This window comes from Falco cherrug, chromosome 9, assembly GCF_023634085.1.
Source record: "Falco cherrug isolate bFalChe1 chromosome 9, bFalChe1.pri, whole genome shotgun sequence".
Classification (NCBI taxonomy): domain Eukaryota; kingdom Metazoa; phylum Chordata; class Aves; order Falconiformes; family Falconidae; genus Falco; species Falco cherrug.
Genome location: NC_073705.1, coordinates 23,343,778 through 23,365,720, shown reverse-complemented (window position 1 = coordinate 23,365,720; position 21,943 = coordinate 23,343,778). Strand labels below are relative to the sequence as shown.

The 21,943-nt window shown below is 38.7% G+C and overlaps 1 protein-coding gene across 5 annotated transcripts in view; it reads left to right on the top strand.

Annotated features, from left to right (window-relative positions):
• VTI1A (vesicle transport through interaction with t-SNAREs 1A) overlaps nucleotides 1-21,943 on the top strand; it is a 274,434-nt gene that overhangs the window by 148,688 nt on the left and 103,803 nt on the right. For all 5 annotated transcript variants that reach the window (XM_055721349.1, XM_055721345.1, XM_055721348.1 and 2 more), the window contains one exon: nucleotides 20,464-20,534. In XM_055721349.1, the coding sequence (XP_055577324.1) occupies nucleotides 20,464-20,534 (71 nt within the window). The remainder of the gene's footprint in view (nucleotides 1-20,463; nucleotides 20,535-21,943) is intronic.

Sequence of the window (21,943 nt, the reverse complement as noted above, 5' to 3'; positions counted from 1 at the left end):
AAGCTCACTCATCTCTCTGTAAGGGTGGATATTACTTGACATATCGTATATGTGTATCATCCTTTTCCTATGATTTATTTGCAATTGTTTAGCTTGTAATTATTTTCTTCTTCCTCTCCCCTCAGCCAGTTAAGAGTTCCTATTCGCTATATACTTCAATGATAAAGGTGCTTTACATAGACAATACTTAAAATTCTTGTATAGCTATAACTTCATCTTCTTAGAAGAGTGGGATTTTGTTTGTGGTTTTTTTATTAAAAACTAAATTTATACTCATTAAGAGCTGATTTACTGTCTGACCCTTTAATTGAAGGGCATATGACTATAAGATCATTAAATACAAGTGTCCTAAGAAACTTAAATTCTTTGCTTAAGAAAAAAGTTGTCGTTAGCTAATATGACTTCACCTCTGACCTGCAGAATAGGAAGTCGGAATGGGGTTCTTTGTCTGGTGGAGCATTAGCAGCCATCCTTGCAAAGATGTGCTTGTTGAGGGAAAGTTCCTTGTGTGTTATGCTGTTTACCTAAGGGTTATATTCAAGATGCTCTCTGAACAGCTTGGCTGATTATTGAAAAATGCCTTATAGTAACTTCCAGCCTAAAGCTGATCGATATTACTGCACAGCTTTACATGGGAGGGAGGGAGCTATTTAAACATTGAGAGCCTCCGGGATAACCACGAATGAAAAAATAATGCAGAACAAATATGTTGAAGGGTTCAAGAGAGAAGAATATCTTGTCTCTGTGCAGGGAAAAAACAAAAAAAAAAAAAGGTTGTAAAATTGCAGCAGAAAAAACATTTGAATTCACTATTAATAAAGTGAAGGTGGATTTTTCCCTAGGCCAAAAAGAGGGGGAGGAGGGGGAAGCAAACCCAACAAATTGTAGCACTCTTTAATGTAGAGAGAAGCTGGAGTTATCTACACACGCCCTCCCATAGAAAGCTTATCTTCACTGCAAGTCTCAGAGATGTTCTTCGTCTGTGGCTCTGTGCTAAGCTCCTACCCCTGTAGCTCTAAGCCCCCAGCTCAGGCTCGTTCCCCCTCCCCAGAGCAGGCAAAAATCAAAAATACTGATTTCTATGCCAGGAATACCAGAAAAGAAAAAAACTCACTTCTTTCAACATGTTACAAGAATGGGTAAAATGTGGAGCAGAAGGGTCCTAGCGCCTGAATATGATGGGTTCCCCCTGCCTCCCCCCCCCCCCCCCCCCCCCCGAACATGTAATAATTATTAAAATTTAAATGTTCCATCATTTTATTTTGATGCTTAAAATTTAGTGCCACCATTTAAATGATCTGCAGCATTTTAGATGCCCTGATGGAGAAGATGGGCATTGTTCTGATTTGTTGGTGGAAATGTGAAGAGGAAAGGTTAGAAATGATGCTGCAAGAAAGACTTCCTTCTCTCTTCCTCACAGAAATTAAAAAGTAAAGGTTCAGAGAAGTCTTGTGGCAGGCGATATCCTAAGAAACTGGAAGTCAGGAGAGGTATCTTTGCCACTAATTTTTTCTGACTTTGTGAGAACCATAACCTTCCTGCGTCTCCATTCGCTGTCTGTAAACGATGAGGTTTTGGTTTGGTCAGTTTGCAGTGAAACCGTCGGGCTCCAGTGTCACGTGCACGTGGTGGTTGGCACGATGGAGGAGGACACAGAAAGAGCTGGTGGGAAGAGCCTGCCGGGAGGACAATGGGGGAAGGGAAGTAATGGGATTGTGTCATGGAAAACGGGAAATAGGTTGATCTCTTTTGCAGAGCAAGATGGAAGATGAAAACTTAATTTCTAATGGAGGGACATGGGAAGCAGAATTGGCTGGCTGAAAGATCTTTGGACACTTGACAAGTGAAAAGTGTGATGCGTCTGTAAAGCCCAGTGGTGAAAAAAATCTTCTCTGGTGTGTATCGTTAAAATGATGTAGGCAGAGGAGGCTTCAAATACAGAGCCAAACAGGATGGAAGCAGGATAGATTCCTGCAGTACGTCAGTTGGTGTTAGCTTTCAAAATGTAAAGAAGTTTGAAGTATTTGGCATCCTTTTTTATCAGTTGTTTGGCACGTGTGTGTAAGGAGCAGGCTGAACTTCCATGATTGCTGAGGGTGAGATGGGAAAGTAATCAGGGTGTAACTCCCTGTTGCTGTAACTGTTTTCTGCTTTGTTTCAGCTGTGGCTGATGGGGGATTGCTGGGAAAGAAGTGGTGACTCTTCGTATGAGCATTTCTTAAATATAGTTCCAGTATAACTCTGCTCGCCGTGCCGTGCGGAAACTCTGCAGTTTTGTAGGAAAGGTGGAGCTCTAAGGACAGTCATGGAAATGCTTTCCAGTGTAGAATAATTATTTAATTTTTTTTCTTACATCAAGTTAGGAACACGTCTGCTTGTTGTACCACAATGCAGAAGGGATTCTGTGGGGCCTGGGAAGGGGTGGGTGCAGTTCCCGACTGCACTAACCAACACCACCAACTGCTGCCCGTGACTTGGGAAACATATTTTAGGAAGTCTCGGGACTGCAGCACAAGACTGTAATTTTGCTTTGTGACTCATGCTGACATACAGTCCCTGCGTGTCTTTTTGTCTGAGCACCTAGTAAAGCTCAGGCCGCACCTGTTTATGGATGCAGCAAAATGGCAGGGAGCTTATTTTTATACCGTTGGTTCTGATGAATGCCACTTATAATCAACACCTCCGTGAGGAACCGGCTTGTGTGCAGAAATGCTCTGTAATTGAAGGGTACACATCAGCAGCATGATGTGGTCCCAGCTTGTTTATCTCATGAAAGCCAGAGCCATTACAGTTACAGAATATCAAATGCTTTGAATGGATCATATTTATTTTATTATTTTTATGACCATATATATCTTTTGATGATTTTAAAGATTGTTGTTTGTAAAAAGTAGAATGCGGTCACTTTAGAATGAGATAATTAATTCTGTGAAGGGACCAGATGACAATTTTGGGAAGCATTCCTGTCCTACACAATATACAGGTCACCATGCTTTTCTGATGAGACAGAAGAATTACTTGCAAGAAGCTGTTAGGTTAATTATTCTTTAGAAAAGGGGGCTGAATTCTAAGAAGTGTGCAGCACTCTGTTGATAGAATGATGGTTGCTGGCAGATTAAAACAACAGAAATATTTTGGAAATCTGCCCCCCTTTTATTTTTTTAAACAACACAACAAATTGGACCTGTGAATTTTGACAGTGGCTTTTAAGCTGGCAAGATTCAAATGTGCATCAAATGAAACTGCATTTTAAGGCATCACTTTGAATTGAAAATGAAGTAGCAATTTTAAAAATCAATGATAGAGATCTATGGGGTGGTCACTTACATTTTTTCATAAACTGTGACACGGAGCTTAGAGGATGCTCGCAGTCTGTTTTGCACAGACCATCTTATTTTCAAACTGAGCTTATTCAACTGGATCAGAAGCACTGCCTATTTTTACCGCCCGGCGCTAACAAATTTGTCTTCAGACCTCTAGTTACTCAATTATTGTCAACATTTTTGTATAAACGTTCCGACTTGTTTTTTTGGCAGAACACAGTTTCCTCCACCACCACTGCATAGCGTTAGAGGTACGTGTAGTGCTTGCAGAATACGCTGTATGTGCACGCTGCACATCGTGGCCAACATAGAGCTTATGGTCATCAATCATTCGATTGTTCTTTAAACACTGTTTTAACAGGCATTCGTTGTATAAATGGATCAGGTTATTGACCTTTGCCAGCAATTGCTTGCTACATGTCATCATGGCTTAATGACATTATCAAGGAACATATTCTGTATTGTAGATACTTAAAGGGTTCATGCATTGTCTCTCACTAGGACACATGGCTGGCAAAAGTATCGAATTAGCAAGTTATTTGATGTCATTATTAAAATATGCAGAGCATTTCCAGCTACTTATAGAATAGGAGAGTGAAATACTTCTCTTTTCTACAAAAGCAAAGGCCAGGAAGAAGAGTTATTTGTCATATTGGAATACTTGTTTTGAAATCCTTCTTTTCTCCTTTACAATTTAATCTTCTACCTAGAATAGAGTGGTGCAGTCCTCTGAATATCCTTTGAAAATTGTTTCGCTGGTCTGTGGAGCTACAGCTGCAACTCCTCCATTTCTAGGAATACTATAGATCTAATTGGCGCTATTAAATCATTACAGCACATAATAGATGGAACTTCCGACTAAATCAACTGTGGGTTTAATGAAGATAAGAGTTTTAAAATTAGAATGGATACAGCATTCTTAATTTATTTCTATGGGGTGGGAAGATTAACTGTTTTGACTGATTCAATTTAAATGAGGGAAAGTAGCCAGTATTCTGTAAATTTTCTCTTCTGGTTAAAATTTAAGGTGGTACTGACTTTTCAAATCCCAAATTCTGAAATTGTACTATTCAGCTGAATATTTGGAAGGTTTTCCAGTATATAGATCTGCTGTGGTTTCTCTGGCTCCTCATGTCACAATCTTAAAGTTGATTTTCTGTTCACAAGAAAACATATAGATATCACACAAATGACACAGCCTTAGTATTTTGACTTTTTCCTTGCTTGTTACATTAAAATTCAGACTCTACATGAATCAGAGAGAGTTCTTAAAAACTTAAAAATGTATATTAATCGATAAATCTTCATGCCATTGCTAGAAAATATTTAGGTAGCATTGCCTTCACTTTATAGTGCAGAGATACTTAGAAGCAGTGGTAGCCTGCAGGATAGATATGACCAAAAGGCAACTATTTCCCTGTTGTTCTGTAGTCATTCCTCTGTTAATCCAGAAAGACATTTTTTGTTCAATGTAAAGATCTTGCTGCTGTAATAATTACTCCATTACATATTAGTCTTAGCCTTTGCTTTTCTCCTACTGGTTGTTTGAGATTTTGTTCTTCAGTATCTCAGACTTCTCTCCCTGTGTTGTGTTTTACTCATCAATATATTCCAGTCAGTTCTTTAGCTTTTGTCTTGTTTTCCTTTCCATTGCCATAGCAAAATACCTTCTCGTTTCATTTAGTTCCAAGTTTTCCTGATGCTTAATTAACAGCTTTCCAGTGAAAAGGTGGAACATAAAGCACAAAGGTATAGTCTTGAAAAAAAGTAGGATTAAGGTCAGAAGTAGTGAGTTCTTACCCTTCCTTCTGACTTCGTATGACTTCAAGTTAGTTCCATCCTTCTTTTGTCATCTTTTGAGCCACAAAAAAGGATAATTAGACTTCTTACTCCTGGGAATATTGTGGAAGTCTCTGTATTAATAGCTCCTCCACATTTTCATAGATCTTAAGATTTGGAAGGAAAACAATATTTATTTGTCCAGACATTCTGCCTTGAGGCTGTAGAAATTCAACAGTTAATTTTCGAAAGTATTCCTACTACATGACTGTAAACCAGGTGTAACTTCAAGGAAGGAGGGGTGACAAACAGGTATAAAACTGGTGCAGGCGAGGAGGATCAGGACATAAAAGCACTATCTGAGAGTTTCTTCTAAGTTAATCTCCTCATAGCAGCCTCCGTTCTTTTTTGCTAGGATTACATGTGTTTGCTGGCTTTGACAGCTCACTGTTGGCAATAGGTTTCATAAATGTCTAATCCAGCTGGATTGTTCTGTCTTCACATTTCCTTCCTACATCAAGAGTGTATACTAATGAAAAAAAAAAAGGGGGGGGGGGGGGGGGAAGGAAAACAAGAGGAAAGAAAGGAGAGAAAAAGCTGGTTGCTTCCATTATGGGATTTAAGATAAAACAGAAAGCATAGTCTTAATAATTAAAGCTAGGAAGGCTGTGGTGGTGGTTTGTTTTGTTTTGGGGGCAGGGGGGTGAGAAAGCAAAAGCTCACAGTGCATCCATAACATCTTCCAGATAGCTTCAGAGCTGTGATTTCAGCACCAAGACCTAACAAACATCGCATACAAAGTGCAGTAAATGCAGTATTCATAAATGTATATGCTCTTTGTGGCTTCATGTCAGCAGGGTTCTGTAGACCCTCATTTGTATCAAATAAACTTCAAATAGTAAAGAATACGTGCCAGCCGGGGATGAGCATCACTTTGAATTGTTCCTTGTGCATCGTAGCTGAAATGGGAAACATGGCTGGCTTCCTGTTTGTCAGGAGTGAAAAACAGGCAGATTTTCTGTGATTATTAGTAATAGTGTCAATTTAATAAATTATTCACTCATGACAACAGCATTTGCGTTCTATTTGCTGATAGCTTGTGAGGGATAGTGTTTATTTTAGGAAGGTAAAATCTTCTAGTAACAGGTTGTAAGTCGCAACTGCACAGCAACGGTGAAGACATGTGGTGATAACTTGTTTCTTACAGTACTTTTCTCCTCCATCATGGACAGTACCCACATGTGCTGGCTAGAGTTTGTGCTATCACAATATTACTTACCTATTCTGGGACTAGACATTTAGAAATTCATGTAAAGGTTCGTGGTTGTGGTTGAGATTTCTATGGACTTCAGAAGAAATTACAATGCATGGGATACCGATGGGCAAGAGAAGCAGAGAATCAGAGATTGCAGGAACACGATGAAGCAATGAGTTGTTTATGCTCAGCTCCTCTCAGTCATGGCAACATGGGAGACAATGCAGAAATGCTTGAGTAAAAATTCAACAAGTGAACGATACCTGAGGTGGGAAAAGAAATAATGTGCTGATAGCAAATGGGAAAAGTCAGACCATGAAGGGATTATGGAAGAAATGTAGCCTTTGTTTAATGTGCTGAACTGGGGAGAGGCAATGCATGACTAGAAAGAAAAAGACCAGTACGATGCTAAAAAACGTGTTTGTAGTAGTGTTCTGTATTGCTGTAGGTGGTGCGTACATTTTTGTCAAGGCTAGAGAAAAGGATGTAATAATATTTTAAAAGGGTGAGAGCCTGGAGGAGAGTTTTGGGAAGGTGGATGGATGGGACCACTCCATTTCCTATCAATGTCATGCAGAAAGAATTGGCAGCTTGGCCAAAAATGAGGACTGAAAAAAGAGAACTGAGTAAAAAAAGATGTTGAGGCTGGGTGGAAAAGAAGATGATTGGTTGCATGTCATGAGAATAGACGGAGTGGAGACATGTTGCAGGGACAAGGAACTGCTGTGTTGTGTTGAATTTGAGTTGAAGGCTAAGCAAAGAGAGAGGTGGCAGAGGAAACGGCAGCATAGCAGAGAGAGAAATCTGTCACTTATTAAATAGTCGCTGAGTTTGTGCATGCAATTCTCCAGGCATAAATCAGCTCAGATCTGTGAGGAGGAAGGGAACCAGAACCAGAGCCTTGCACAGCCCTCACAGAGAGGGCAGGGTCCTGGTTGCAAAGGGAGGAGGAGATTTCAAGATCGAAAGCGTGACCAGTTGTGGCAGAGGCACATGTGAGCTCTCATCATCCACCAGCTCCTCATCTGGGAAGCTTCCCTGTCCCTCCCTCCATCCCTGTGTTAAGTGGAGGAGCTGGCTGTTGCCATGTCAGTAAGAAGCAGCACTCTGGTTTGAGGTGGGATTGTTTTCAAAACGCTACTTATCTCCACATTGTCTCTGGGATAGTGGGTTTCTCAGAGCAATCCTGACATGCACACAAGATTGACATGATAGTTTGGAGTTGAATGGGAGGCACCAAAAAATTCTGATTATTTGCTTTAAGATGTCTGGATAACAGAAGCTAAGCAGTATGTGGGCACTTGCTTGTTTTAGTGGAATTCTAGGAGAAACATTATTTGCCCTCGTTTTACAGATAGAGTAAATAGGATAAAAGAAATAAGGTGACTTGCCAAAAAATCAAACAAGAGGTCTGTGGTCAGCTCATAGTCCCTTGCTTGTAAGTACTCTGTTTTGTTTCTTTGTAATTCAAAAGCAATTAAAGCAATACAAAGAAATAAAACAGGGATAAAATAAACCCCAGCATGCCTTCAGTAATTCCTTTGCTAAAATTTGTGATAGGGTGTAAAAGAGGTTGAGGCTTTCCTCCTTGATAATACATTTAAAAATTATTAAATTTTTCTGTTTCCTTAACTAGGAATAATATTTAATTGTCATTTAAGCTTGTTCTTTAAAATCCCATAGTTTTACCCACAATAATCCAAGAACATTTAATAAGTCTTAAAATATTCATAACACACGGAGATCATTACTCTTGAGACCTTGATACAAAGCAGTGAAGTGTGTTAGACATATGGCAGAAACCTCTTCATTTCTTATTTCTTGCTATGATTATATGAAAGAAAGGAAAATTCTCTGTTCTTTTCCCCATTGCAATCTGCATGCCATTGTTTTATCTGTTGTGGGCCAAAGTCATCTCATACACATGTTCGGTGAAGAACATGGAATTAATCAGGCTTGAATTTAGCTCAGTAAATATAAGCACAGTAATGGCAAATTGCTGTTTTATTTCAGCTTTCCATACAGTATTTCAGACAACAAAAAAGAGGAAATAATTTACTTCTATATCCCACATGATGTTAACAGCCCATGCAACAGTGTTGCATGACAGATGCTGGTACCTAGTTTTTATATTATTGGTAATTATCTAAAGCCGTTAATTGCTGTTGCATGGAGTATTAAGAAAAAAAAAACAAACAACATTTGATATGTCCTGCATTGGAAATGTATCATAAATATCAGAAGCTTCTCACAGTACTGACTGTATGTAGAGAGGATGAACAATTTCATTCTAATTATGTTTCAGTGTGATTGTCTAAAGTCAAGTAGAACCTACATGGATTATGTCTAAAGTAAAACGGTGGTTACAGTATATGGTCATAATCCCCAGATCTGTTGTGTCGAAATGACAGTATAATGAGTAGAAGTTAAAATGTCCTCTGCTTTCAAGTCATCGTGGTTGTCATTTGATTAAATAATAGTGCATTCTGTTTGATGTCTTGGCTTTATTATTCAGCAGCACTTCAGTATATGTGTCCTACCTTTGTATTATGTGCTCCTGGCAACCAGGTATCCATATAGGTTTTTATTTACACACCTGCAATGGATACGCTGTACGTTTAGCTTGCATCTGTGCTGCTTGAATATGGAATTTTAATTATTCCTTTTAATTATGATGCATTCACCAAAAAGAGGGAAATCATTGGTCAGGTACAAAAAGAAACTGCTTAGTATTTGAAGGAATTTGATAATTTTGTTGTAGTTCGTAGCTTGGCAGGTGGTAATAATGCTATGCCAGCACTGTCAAAATATGAAAATTAAAGTGACGATGGGTTTTAATGAAATCCATTTGACAAATATAATTAAGGTGTTTTAATATGAAGCCCTGTAATAAAGACTACCGGTGGACTCCCTGAGGTCCTGACTAATTGTGTAGATTGCTTTTAAGCTTTGAATAGTTTTATTGGATAATGAACTGTTAAGAAGTGTTAGATCTTTCTTAAGCAGAATTTGGTTTGAAAAAGAAGAGGAGAGACAGGCCTGAGGTGTGGCATTTTAAACATAATTAGAAGAGAGATTTAAGTTAACATCTTTGATCTTGCTGTCAGTTTTTGATTAGAGCTGTAAATGCTTTAATCAAGTGCAGTGTAGTCATTACATTTCTAACTGTTTTTAAACTGCGAAATTACTGAGACACTGACATCGGTTTAACACTTCTTGAGAATTTCCAGCAAAGTTATGTTTGTAAACTGGATGTTTACATTAAAATATTATACTGCAATAATTTATCAATTCAGTAGATCATGGGATAATTGTATTTTGATGCTCAAATAATCTGGAAATCCTTTATGAGATTAAATATCATGTCCTGTCATTGAGGAGAGTGTACCACTTCATATTTCATTTAAAAAAGAATTTCTAGTATTGTTTTTCCAATTAAAATTACACTCAAACTAGTAGTTATCATGAAAATTAATATATAAGAAGCTAAGTGCAGTATTTACATGCCTTCCATAGGAATACAGTCCTTTTAATGATGCATATGATGTTCTGCCGATGTGGATTCCTTCACACCCATTTTAGAAATGGGGAAACAGGCACAAATATTTACCAGGTGTACAGTAGTAGCTGAGCCAGGAATAGAATTCTGTTCTCCAGAATCCCTATCCTGCAATGTTGAAGACTGCTTGAAGAAATTTCAGGAAGATCAATTTTTTTTTTTTTACTGGCATCCAAAACAGCAATAAAATGTGAAAATGGCCATGGGCACAGGTACGCAACATCAGTGCGGATGGTCGGCTGGATGGTACCTGCCCATAGGTGGCATGCCTTTCATTTCAAATACAGAACCCAGCAGTCCAGAGTCCTTTCCCAGATCTGACCTTGCCTCCCCGTGTTCTTGATCTTTAGGCATGACAGAAAATCCAAATACTTATCTTTTTACTGTGTCGGGCTAAGGGCTGCTGGGCTTACTGTTTCGCTCGTGCTGGTCCTCTAGAAATGTAGAAATAAGCTACCGCAAAGAAAAACATACTTAATTTGTCCTGTCTGCAGCGTACAGAACATTCACACAAATAAATGTTAACAGTGGCCTGCTAGCAAGTCCTACAAAATTGTTAATTGCATCCCACAGCAGACCACCTGATGTCTGTGGCAGCACGTTCTGCATGCTAACGTGTCTGGGGGCTGGCAGACCAGGAGAGAAGAGAGATGTCCTCCAAACCTAGGACATCCTCACAGAGAGACTGTTCAGCTGCCCCTGCTTCTTCATGGCACCTCCAGCGTACATCTCCCTTCTGACAGCAGCTCAAGTGCCACCCAACAGAGAAGCAGTCTCTGGTAACCCTGACCTGAATCATCGGGCACTCAAAGACCAAGTCCAGTAGCTGGGGTGGTGCTTGGAGCACCGCAGGCAGCTGCTTGGGGAGAATGCAAGCAAAAACTGCTGCCCCATGCAGGATGCTGCCCCGTTCTGGAGCAGTTTGTTTTTAGAAGTCTCCAGGTTTGCCTCCAGTTAAACTATATAGCGGTAGTCTGATGTAGAGATGGCAAAAGCATTGGTAAGTGTTGCTGAGTTTCTCCGTCAGAAGAAATCACACTTGTCATCTTAGACACTTACTGAAAAATCAGGTTTTGCAACAATTTTTCCTTGCAGGGATGCCTTAGAAAAAAAATTGTGTCTACATGCAGTAAAGGCCCCATGTAAGTCTACCTCTTAAACACCATCGGAAGAGCTTAGCTTGATCCTTAAAATATAATTCTGCTCTGAGGAGTGCTGTAAAAAATCTATTACGGGAAAGTCTTTATTTCTATCTCAGCAATTTTGAGAAGAAATATCTTCTTTTGACAAGTACAAGAGCAGAGACTTTTCAATATTTTTTTTTTACTTTTTTTTTTTTTTTACTATACACAGCCCTGCAAACTCAGCCTGGATTTTAAGATCAGCCTGGATTCTTTCCTTCTTGTATACCTCTGGATGACAGTGATTTGCCAGGCCATCGGGTATTTTTCATTGTTCCCTCTGTACCCTTCTTGTGGGTTTATTGAGGTAGTGGTTTTCTCAGCATTATTCTCTGTGTAATCGAAGGCAACATCGCAGATGGAAATAACTAGCACTTAGCTCATGTGTGTGAAAAAGGAGTGGAATCCATAGCTGTTTTGGCCATGCAGGATAAAAGTGAAGATATAAACAAAGGAAAAATGGCTGAAGATGGGAAGGTATAAGTGGAGGAAGACAGGAGTCTGTAAGAAGTGTGCTCTGTAAGCACCAGAGATGTTTACATTGATGTTTTGTCCTTTAGGTGCAGGTTTTTAAATTACTGTGTATTTCAAATGGACACAGCTTCTAATTGGTGGGTATAAATGTCGTTATTTATAAAACCAAGATTCAAAATGTAGCAGAATACGCAAACTACTAAACTTCATCACCAAAGATATGGGTAAGTAAGCGTTTCCTAGACATCCCTCCAGAGTCCAGAATAAAACTCTAGTGCAGAGCTGGAACCTGAACCACAGCCAGCCCAATAAGCTATGTACTGTCCTTTCCCTCTGCTCCTTGTCCCTCCATCTCCAAGGAGCTGCTCCAGATCTCCAGAGTCCTGACTGAAGAAGCATCCTTCCCTGCAAGCAAAACCACTATCATGACAAAACTGGTGTGCATTACACATCACACAGTTTTCTAGTCTTAAGTTACCCAGTGAATAAACTAACATTGTATGAAAGAGGGTTTTCTTCTCCCAACTGCCACCTCATTGGAGAAATACTACGTTTTCAAGGGAAACTGAAGCTTCATGAATAATTTTGAATTCATTTTGCTTGCTTTTAAAGATCAACTTTGAAAAGATTTTTTTTTTGGTAGAAACCTCGATAACTTTCCTCAGCATTTTCTTCATTATTATTTTTTAAACCTCAGTACTTTCAGCCTCCAACTTTGCAATAGTCATTTATATGGCATTTAGAGAGAGATTTAGTTGGTGGAAGAACGGGAAACATCGAAAGGATGAGCTAATTAATGTTTCTCAGCCTATCTTAAGTACACTATGGTGTTAGAGTTTTGCCACACTTGTAATTTATGCCTGTTAAACCTTTGTTTTATCATCTGTTACTGACTTTTAGGCTACTGTTTGCACTTGCTGTCTGTAACAAGCATTTTATTTTATATGGAGAAAAAATGGTTTCAGTTACTTTTACTGTATCTGAAAAGAATGGGATTTGCAAATGATAAATGGGGAAGTTGACTAGCTAACTAATAAAGATTTGTCTTAATCAAGTATGATTTGTCAGAACAGGAGCGCACTGGGGTCAGGGCACACGCAATGAATAATACAGCATTCACTGGAGAAAAGGACCAGGCAAAAGGCCTCATAAATATGCTGCGATTACCCATTGCTAATTCGTATTCAAAGAATGAGTTGCACTGAAGCCAGCTTTGAGGTTGCTGAGCTGTTCACCTGCTTTGTGGGCTTTCTGATGTTTAAGAAAGTTTTAGATAGATAGATAGATATACACACACACACAGTTTTTAGAATGCTTTATTTTTGCACAGACTGCTATACTTTTTGGTCAACGATTTTAAGCATTATTTATTAATCATCCTCTAGGTTTGTTTTATTTTTCTAATGTCTGGACACTATTTCATTTCTATTTTTCATTGTTTAAATATGAATGTGAGTACAGCAGGAGATAGTTCCATTCACATTTAAAATGAATTGCTGAACAGTGCGAGAAAGGTTAAAACACTCTTTACCTTCATGGAAGTATTAAAGATCAAACAAGCATAGACTTTTTGCTTGTGTTGCCAGCTTTCCTGACTTTCTGATCGGTCTGTGGATTCAGGATAAACCTGCTACATCAGGATGTTGGGGGAAACCTGAACAAACTGAAATGTCATTTTATTTGGCTCTGGCTTTGTTTTCATTTGTTGGCATTGCTTTTTGCTTCAAGGAACAGTTTCTGAGGTTGAAACGTTGAAGGATGTACTTTTCTCATAGATTTTCTGATGTCCAGAAGCTGAGTTACTGCAAAGAACCTTGTTCCTATTGATAAGGTTGAGCTCCATAAATGGGTCACAAAGAATCACTTTAAAAAAACAAAACAAACAAACAACAAATTGTTCCAGTGTTTACGGATATAACTAGCAGACTTTACTTCGCCTTTGTACTGTTTAAATGTCATATGCTGTGGTTTTCTGTAGTTAAATAAGTTTGAAAAAAATCTTTTTCCTCACTTCAATTTTAAAACACATTTCAAGATTTCAAAATGTTTTCTTCTCTTTAGAAGACCTAATGTAATGTTTTTTGTTTGCTGGTTGGCTGAAAGTCTCTCATCTATTTCACGCGCAACTCTGTGTCTTGAAGTGCCTTTATTGCTTTAAGAGTAAATCAAGTATAGAGGTAGGGCCAACTTTATGAGCCATGAGCTGCTGAATGCAGGAGTATAAGTTGCCAGCTCTCTGCCTACACATTTGAGGTCTTTGAAATAACTAGTACTGCAGGGTCTAAAGTAATTATTTACACTGCTTTGAGTTTATAGCAAATTTGGTAGATGGTGGAGCATTTTCGATTAAATCATCACTATGAATCCAGCCATAGTTAGAGGAACCAAAGCTCATTGTTGTGTCATCTCAGTGCTGTTTGGAATCATAAGCTTAATTAAGTGATGGTTTGTGACTCGTGCTTTAGAGGATACGTTTCTGCAACTTAATTTAGATGCAGCCAGGATTGTTAATACTCTCCCCTGCTAAATTGCTTTCAGAAAAGTTAAAGATTGGTAGCACTGTAGTGCAGCAGCACCCATTCCCTGCACCAAGCTCCAAGCGAGCAGGGACTTTTCCATCCTAACAGCACGTAAAGTAGAAGGAGAAGAAGATACTGAGGGTTCATTTCCAACTTCACTTACATAAGTGATTGAAAAGGGGGTAGCACGTTGTTTACTTATTGATGCACTAAGCAAGGTTTTCTTTTGCCGTAGAACTTATTTGAAGGAAGGTGGTGGGAAGATGATGTGAAGGGAGGAATTGGGAGCAGATGAGCGTTGCTGAGCTGGTGCCTGGATGGAACAATGGCTGGACTTCAATGTAGACAAGTGCTCAGGAGAATCAAAGTCTGCCACCTCCTGTGAATGTTGCTGTGAGGATGTTCGTAAAGGAGCTCAGCTAGATGGGTGATGGGAGTAGGCAGAAAAAAATACATCAGTTAGTGAGAAATGAGTAGTTTTATACCAGAAGATTGATGTAAGTTAGGATTTCAGAAAAGGTATGAAACCTTAGAAGAAGAAAAGGCTACTGGAGGTGAAGTTACTAGGTCTGTCATATATCATCTTTCTCTTTTCTTTTTCCTATTTTCTTCTCATTCATCTGCCTTTTTTTTTTTTTTCCTGGGGAAGGACAGAGTAGGGCTGGACCATGGGAAGTGTTGGTTATGAAATGCTCCCAGTTTGTTCTTAAAGGCATGTGGCATCTTCCTCAAATACCTTTTCTTCCTTATTTTGAACAAAGCACAAAGCCTGAATTCTGATTAGGTGTTCTGGATGTTTTTCTTTCCGGTTTTCCTGACCTTGGGATCAACGGACCTCTTTTGCGGTCAGCCGATGAATATAATTTCATGAACATCCATTATAGCTTATAGGTAGCTTTTTCATTTGAAAAATGCTTTTATTTTAAGTTTGGTGGACATCTTGGACTTCGGAGGGTTGGGAGATATTTTTAGGTGGTTTTTGCTTTCACAGTAAAACTGGGCAACTTCTTTTATCCTCTCTTGCAACTGAACTTCTGACAGCCCTGGAAGTGTTGGATGTCCTCAGTGTACACTGTTGACTGTCAGTACTCTTTCTACTGGTACAGCATTTGCTTCTGCTGAAGAGGCCAACTAGTCCCTATAGCATGTAGCTAATTTTTTTTTTATTGTGTTAAGTGACCACTTAACAGTATGCAGATTAACTTCTCTGTGGCAGATTCTTGGGGCATTTGAGGACCAACTCTCATATTTCACTGTTCTGTTAATGCTCTACAAATCATCTCTCCATTGGCTTATAGCCATTATATTATCCTTCATTTATCTGTATTAACCTGTACTTATTGTTTAATAACTTTAATGATCTAAATCCTTCTGTCTCTGATTATATTGGCTGTTCAATGTAAACATATATCAACCGTGAACTTGTAAATTTATAGGACCTTTACCTGTCTGTACACTTCAAGATATGTCATCACTTTCTTTATTAACTTTCTGCTGTCAGGAGCATAAAGCATTGGACTCAGCCCTATTCTTGAGAAGTTGAATTCTTCCAACTCCTGCAACATATATTTTCCTAGTTTGTAGATCTGCTTGCTGTCACCTCTGAACAGCTAGCATTTAACACTTTCTAGAATTTTTTTTCCAGAAACCGCTGTTGTTGATTTATCTTAGTCTCCTAAAATCTAAACTTTTAACCTGTCCAAAACAGAGTGGCTTTTGGAAAAATTGTCCTAGCCTTAATATGTTTACTGAGTTTCTGCCTGTGTCAGCATAGTTCCTCTCCAAAAAGTTTCCATAAGCGTTTGCTGCATCTTCAGAGCAAAATTCTGTGTGCAAAGACAACACAGAATTGCACTCCCCAATGACATTATTCACTCTGTGTGGCTGAGGATCTCAGAGTGAGTTCCTACCCTGATTCTTTCTTGCACAGTACATGGTGTTTTGGGGGGTTTATTTCATGATTCTGTATAACAGCAATCTTGATTTTTAACATGATCATCTGCTTTTCCCAGTGTAAATTAGTTTCTCTTTTCCCACCACTAATTACGTAGCTCAGATGCATGCATTGTATGTATGATGAGATTGGGTAAATCATATTTCCAGGCATCCTCTCCATGGTGTTGTTGTTTTTAAGCTTTTTTTACATTTTAAACCATATCAAGGTATCTGCTGTCTCTTCTGAAACATTTATATAAATATATATACAGACATGCACATATACTCAGTATACCTTCAGAGGAAAAGTGCTGTGTGAACCATGTTGGATTATTTAATTTTTCATACAAAGAGATAAATGGGAACTCTGTCTTCGAAATTCATAAAAATGTATGGCTTTTTTTTTCAGAATCCTAGAGAGGCTCATTCCATATCGTTTCTGTCTCTGGAGTAAACATATTAGTCAATTCTTAAGGCAAAAAATGTTATTGACTTGAGTGATTAGAAAAAACTCTTTCAGAATCAGTTTAGCTGATAAAGTAAATAAATACTTAAATGGCTGGAGGCAAAAAAAGGAAATGAAAAGGCAGTCAAGCACAACTTATTTTGCATTCTTGATATGTGTAGGTATTAGAAATAAAACTTTGTGGAACATGTATTAAATAATTATGATTTGTATGTATAAATAAATACTGCATATAGGTTACAGGCAAATTCCAAATCAAAGGCATATTCAGGAGTGTAAAGCATCGGTAGAAGTGGTCATTATCTTTTGTGTTTATCTTAATATAAAAGTTGAAAACCATGTGCTGATTTTTGCACACATGAAGGGGGAAAGGTGGGTTTGCATTTGTTGGGGTTTGGGGGGCTGTTTTTTCTTCAGTTGGGACTTTTTCATTCTTCTACTTAGTTTCAGAGTGTTAGGATAAGAAATGTAGTATTTTTTGCATAACGCAATCTCATAAAACCAGGCACCGTTTGTGTTGGACCCACAACATAGCATTATTAAAGTGTTCATCACTGAGGAGACTGATTTCCCATACCTTGTTCAAACACTTTTAGGGCGGAATACATTTAGAGCTGTGAATTTTAGCATTCACCCTTTAAGGCTGATGCTTGTTAATATTATGTACTTTTTAAGAAATTTTTTTCTGTTCATCACAGTGTTGCTTAAGACTGAGATAATTGCTATATCAAATATTCCTGCCCTCTGTCAGTACATAGATAATACTGATGTAAATGCATTCACCCTTCTGCTTCTTATAGTTTAGCTGTAATTTAGAACATAATTTCGTGCATCTCTTTGGGAATTTCAGTTAGAAGAGGCAGCACAATGCAGTATTTTGTAGGACTTGGGACTGCACTGTACTAGACATTGCCTGTAAATACCGACTAAAAGGGATGGGATAATGCCCAAATAATTGACGTTTGTTAAGATTCTTTGGAAATAACACCATTATTGGCAACATGCAACACCCTTCACTTTGTGTACTGGTCTTAATTTATGCATCTGCACTAAAGTATATCTCAGAAACCTGACCTTTTCACATAACTGTAGCATCATCAACGATTTGCATCCTAAGTAGTCTGGAAAGATCTATACAGCACTGTTGCACTAAAAGCATAAATCTGCCATACAGGTGAAGTTTTTAACTGGCAGGAGATCATCAGAGTTGTGTGGGAACTTGAAAAATGATAGCAAGCAGATAGCAATCGTATCAAACTTGTAATAAATGTGCTGTGTGCTACTTTATTTCCAGTCTGGGGCACCTTCAGTTGCAAACCAATTGAGGACACATGTCTTCATATCGTTTATCAGTCTGTGTTTTCTCTATTTATTAATATTTTTGTTTGGCTGTCTTGACCTTCCAGCTAAAAATCAAGTTTCACTGTCATCAGTGAATTTTCTGAGTAGAATAAGGATACGAAGAGGATCTGTGGATAAAGGTGTCAATTTATGTTTGCAAACTTATTGTGAGATTATGTTGCCTCCGTTACGTCTCTTTGTTCAACTCTATGTTTTTATTTTAGCCCAAAAAAGGCCAAAGATCATCAACTAAAGTGCATGTAGAGTAAAGCTGCTCCTGTAAAATTGATGATCCATCCAATTATTTATCTATAGAGGCTGCTGGGAAGAAACGCAGCTATCTCAGTTCTCAGACCCCTCTGCTAGGTTGAACTTCATGGCTGAAGGTTTAATCCCTAAGTGTCATATCAACAATTCATTCTGTGATATTCTGGCTGACATGCTCTCCTTCCTTATTTATTGATGTCTTCAGTCATCGACAATGAGAGGAAAATACACTATTCGTCAAAGTGACGGTGTTTTACCCTCACTTACAGTTGATGCTGCTGTCACATTGATGGTTGGAAAATAAACTCAATCATTATAAAAAGCTAAGAGTGTGAACTTGCCAGTGACAGGAAGAAGATGAAAAAAAAAAAAAAAAAAAACCAACACAGTAACTTGCTTAAAATTGGTGTAATAAAAATAGAGCTGTTTCCTATAAAGATATTTTTGAGCTTTGTTTGTGAAATACCAGGCCATTTTAGCCATTTACTTTATAGTTATTTCTTTGAAGCGAAATCTGCTTCTCACGCTCCTTTATGTCTGTGCAAACGTATCTATAATTTTTAGCAATAAATACTTGTTATCATTTCACCTCATGCTATTTGGCTAGTAATTTGTTGATTTTTTTTCCCTCTGTTTTTAAGGGATTTTGCTTTGGTTTTTCTCCCCCAGATTACATTGAATGCTTGTATCTGTCTGTGTATTACAGTATTTTGAGTGCTTTGATGAGGAATAAGCTCAGTATAGTTTTATCCAGTAAGTCCTTTGACATGCAAGCATAGGCAAAGCTCTCTTGAATCGCTTTCTCAGGCTACCATTTGTATAGCTGTGCTGCACCTTACAGCTTTTTTAACTCAATAACCATATATCTTACCACATTTCACCTTTGGGAGGCATTGTATATACAGCTAAAAGTACAGAGCAGCAAGCCAAGAGGGACAAGATAGCATAATGAGGATGTCAATTTGTGGTCAGATATCTGAGGAAATATTTATCTTACTTGTACTGTACTTGGCAACAGATAGAGAAATATATATGTAATGAATTTCCTTAGACTTTATCTGGCAGAGTGTGTACGTTGTGTTAAATGGATTTAGAAAAAAAAAGTTTGAGGTGGTTCTACTTTTGTTTCCTGAAAATGGACTGAATCTATTAAAAAAAAAGATAGGAATAGTCATGTTTGCTCTACTAACATATTGGTGAATTTTTAATGATTACTTTTCTTGGGGCTCCTCAAATAATGACATTTTAAGATCCCATTCATTCACCAGAACAAAAGCAAGGCATGAGTTTTGATGTTATGAAAAAAAAATCATGTTTTTATAGTTTTTCTACTCCATTTTGGTGCGTATCTCTGGCAAGCTAGCTAAATAGCCTCAACGAGGGCGCACAGAACCGCTGGTTGCCTCACACGTGCTGTGTCCTGAGGCAAGCTACAGCTGCTTCAGCTCCTGGAGCCTGTTTCCCCATCTGTAAAACGGGAGCGATTTAACTTATTTTTCTCCTTGAGGGAAATACAGGGAGGGTTTCTTAATGTTTCTATAGAGCTTTGAAGATTAAAATCTCTTCTCTATCCTTGCTGCTAATATTTCAGCGTTAGAGGAACATTTGACAGGAGCTGTTTGAAGAGTAAAGTTTTGGCGTCTTGTGTCATCTTTTTACCATATCTTGAGGCCTCTGGCCTGTAATTTTGCAGGCTTTGGTTCAGCATAAGCTGTGGGAGCAAACAACCCCTGTGTACACAAACGGTGATGACAATAGATTAGTATTTACGTCTGCTATTAAAAACGTCAGGTGATTCATTACAGTGTACCTCTAACCTTGCCAGAAATAGTCCGTGATGGAGCAAAACAGACACCGGGAACCGGGCTTCACCTCAAACAGCTTTTATTTAAGCATCAGTGGTAAATGCCGAGAGGCACAGAGAGCAGTATTCTTTTCCTATGACTTCTCAGTGTCTTTATAAGGGTGGCTAGTGTTTTTGCAAAGGCTTCCTGGCTTCCTTTCTAAGACAGGGAGTGAGCTTAGGGAGCGTGTGGGATGTAAGAACACCCAGCGCTTGGAGCAAGTCTGAAAGCCACCTTGCTTTTGTGTCACAGACCAAGGGTCAGTGTCAGTTTCCAGGGCCTAGACCACCTCAAGAGCTTGCAGGGGGACAGCTTATGCTTTGCTTGTTAACTTCTTCAGTCTTACGTTGCTTGAAAACCTTAAAATTTAGTATAATGATGTCTTCCTCTTTGCAGTTGCGAGGACTGATTAGGCTACCACACACATTAAATGCCACTGTTACAATCTAACCTGGCATTCTGAGGCCTGACAGTCATAAGCTGTATTTTTCATGATTTACATTTTGATTTTTTAATGCAGAGCAGATTGGACAGGAGATGCTGGAAAACCTCAGCCATGACAGAGAGAAGATCCAGCGTGCTCGGGAAAGGGTAAGTTTGATAATAAGTAATTGCTGGGCTGGGATTTTATTTGCATGAGCCAAGTTCTCTGTGCATGCAAAAATGACCCAGCATATTGATCAGTTTTATATAAATCAGCTGCTATCATGACACATAATTGCCATCTGCAGTCAAGCACTTTAGAAGTGTCTTACACAGGCCCAATCCTGCAAAGCCTCTCCTACAGGGAGTCACACTGAAGTCAGCAAATCCGCTGTTGGGAATAAGTTTTCTGTCAATAACATTATAGTTAGGTCAGTTTTCTGTCCTTTGAAGGGTTTGTACAGTGTCCATTGCAGTGGCTTCTTGGACTTTCTGTGAAACAAAGTTCAGTACCATGACTGAGATTCTAACAGTTGATCAACCTTACTCCTTGTAGCTGCAAATGCTGCTAATTGCCTCCTTAGGCAGTTCTGTGTGCAAGAATGGGTAGTGCTTTCTAACACTGCTGTTCTGTCACCACAGTCAAGAGAACACATCTATGTCATTTTTGGCTTCTGTTGCCTCTGTAGGGATCAGCTCTGCTCTGCAGAGTTAATGGAGGTGCTCAGAGGCCTATCCCATCCAATGCGTACGACTTCTCTGAACTTCAGTCCGAGCAATTTGCCTGCCTGGTTCCGAGTTCTGCTCACAGAACCAGGAGTGACTGCACCTGTGACTTTCTGTCCGTGACACATTGATCAGACACTTTCCTGAGTGTCCAATTTTGTCAAAGCTAAGTCCTCCCATAGGCCTTCTAGTTGACCGATGCCACTTAAGAAAACTCCTTTATCTGCCCCAGGGAGTTTCTTTACGTGGATAGCTTTGATTGGGAAAGCATCACATGATGGCTTTAACAAGGCATTTTCTGTCAGCTGTACCAGTTGGTTTCTGAAGTCCTGGCCATTAGCTACTTTAAAACATTAAGTGTAACTAAATCATTAAATGTAACTAAGGATTGTGAGCATTTACCAAATGTTGTTCAGGCAACCTTGTATCTTATTTCACCTCTGCTCCTCATATCGATAGGGACTGCGGAGTCTGAGATGCTTTTGTGTTTCTAGCTGGACAAGGAAAACCTGGGTAATGGAGATGAAAAATGTGTACCCCTTTCTGCTGATCCTAAAAATCCTCAGGAAATAGGGAATATATAGTTCTGATGACTCTGTACACATGGTTCATAGTATAACTTTTCCATTTCTGTGCCCTCCACCTGAAAATCAGATTTCTTTGATGACAAAACCTGTGAGCTGCAAGGAGCAATATTAAAAATAAGGCTATTCTAGGAAAGTATATTGTATCACACTTCAGTGAAAGACCTCTTGTTGTAAATGGAAGATCTGAAATTCCAAGTTTCAAATCATACACCACTTAAAATACTTTGTTTAGAGTATTCAGAAAAGTTCTCCAGTAGAACCACA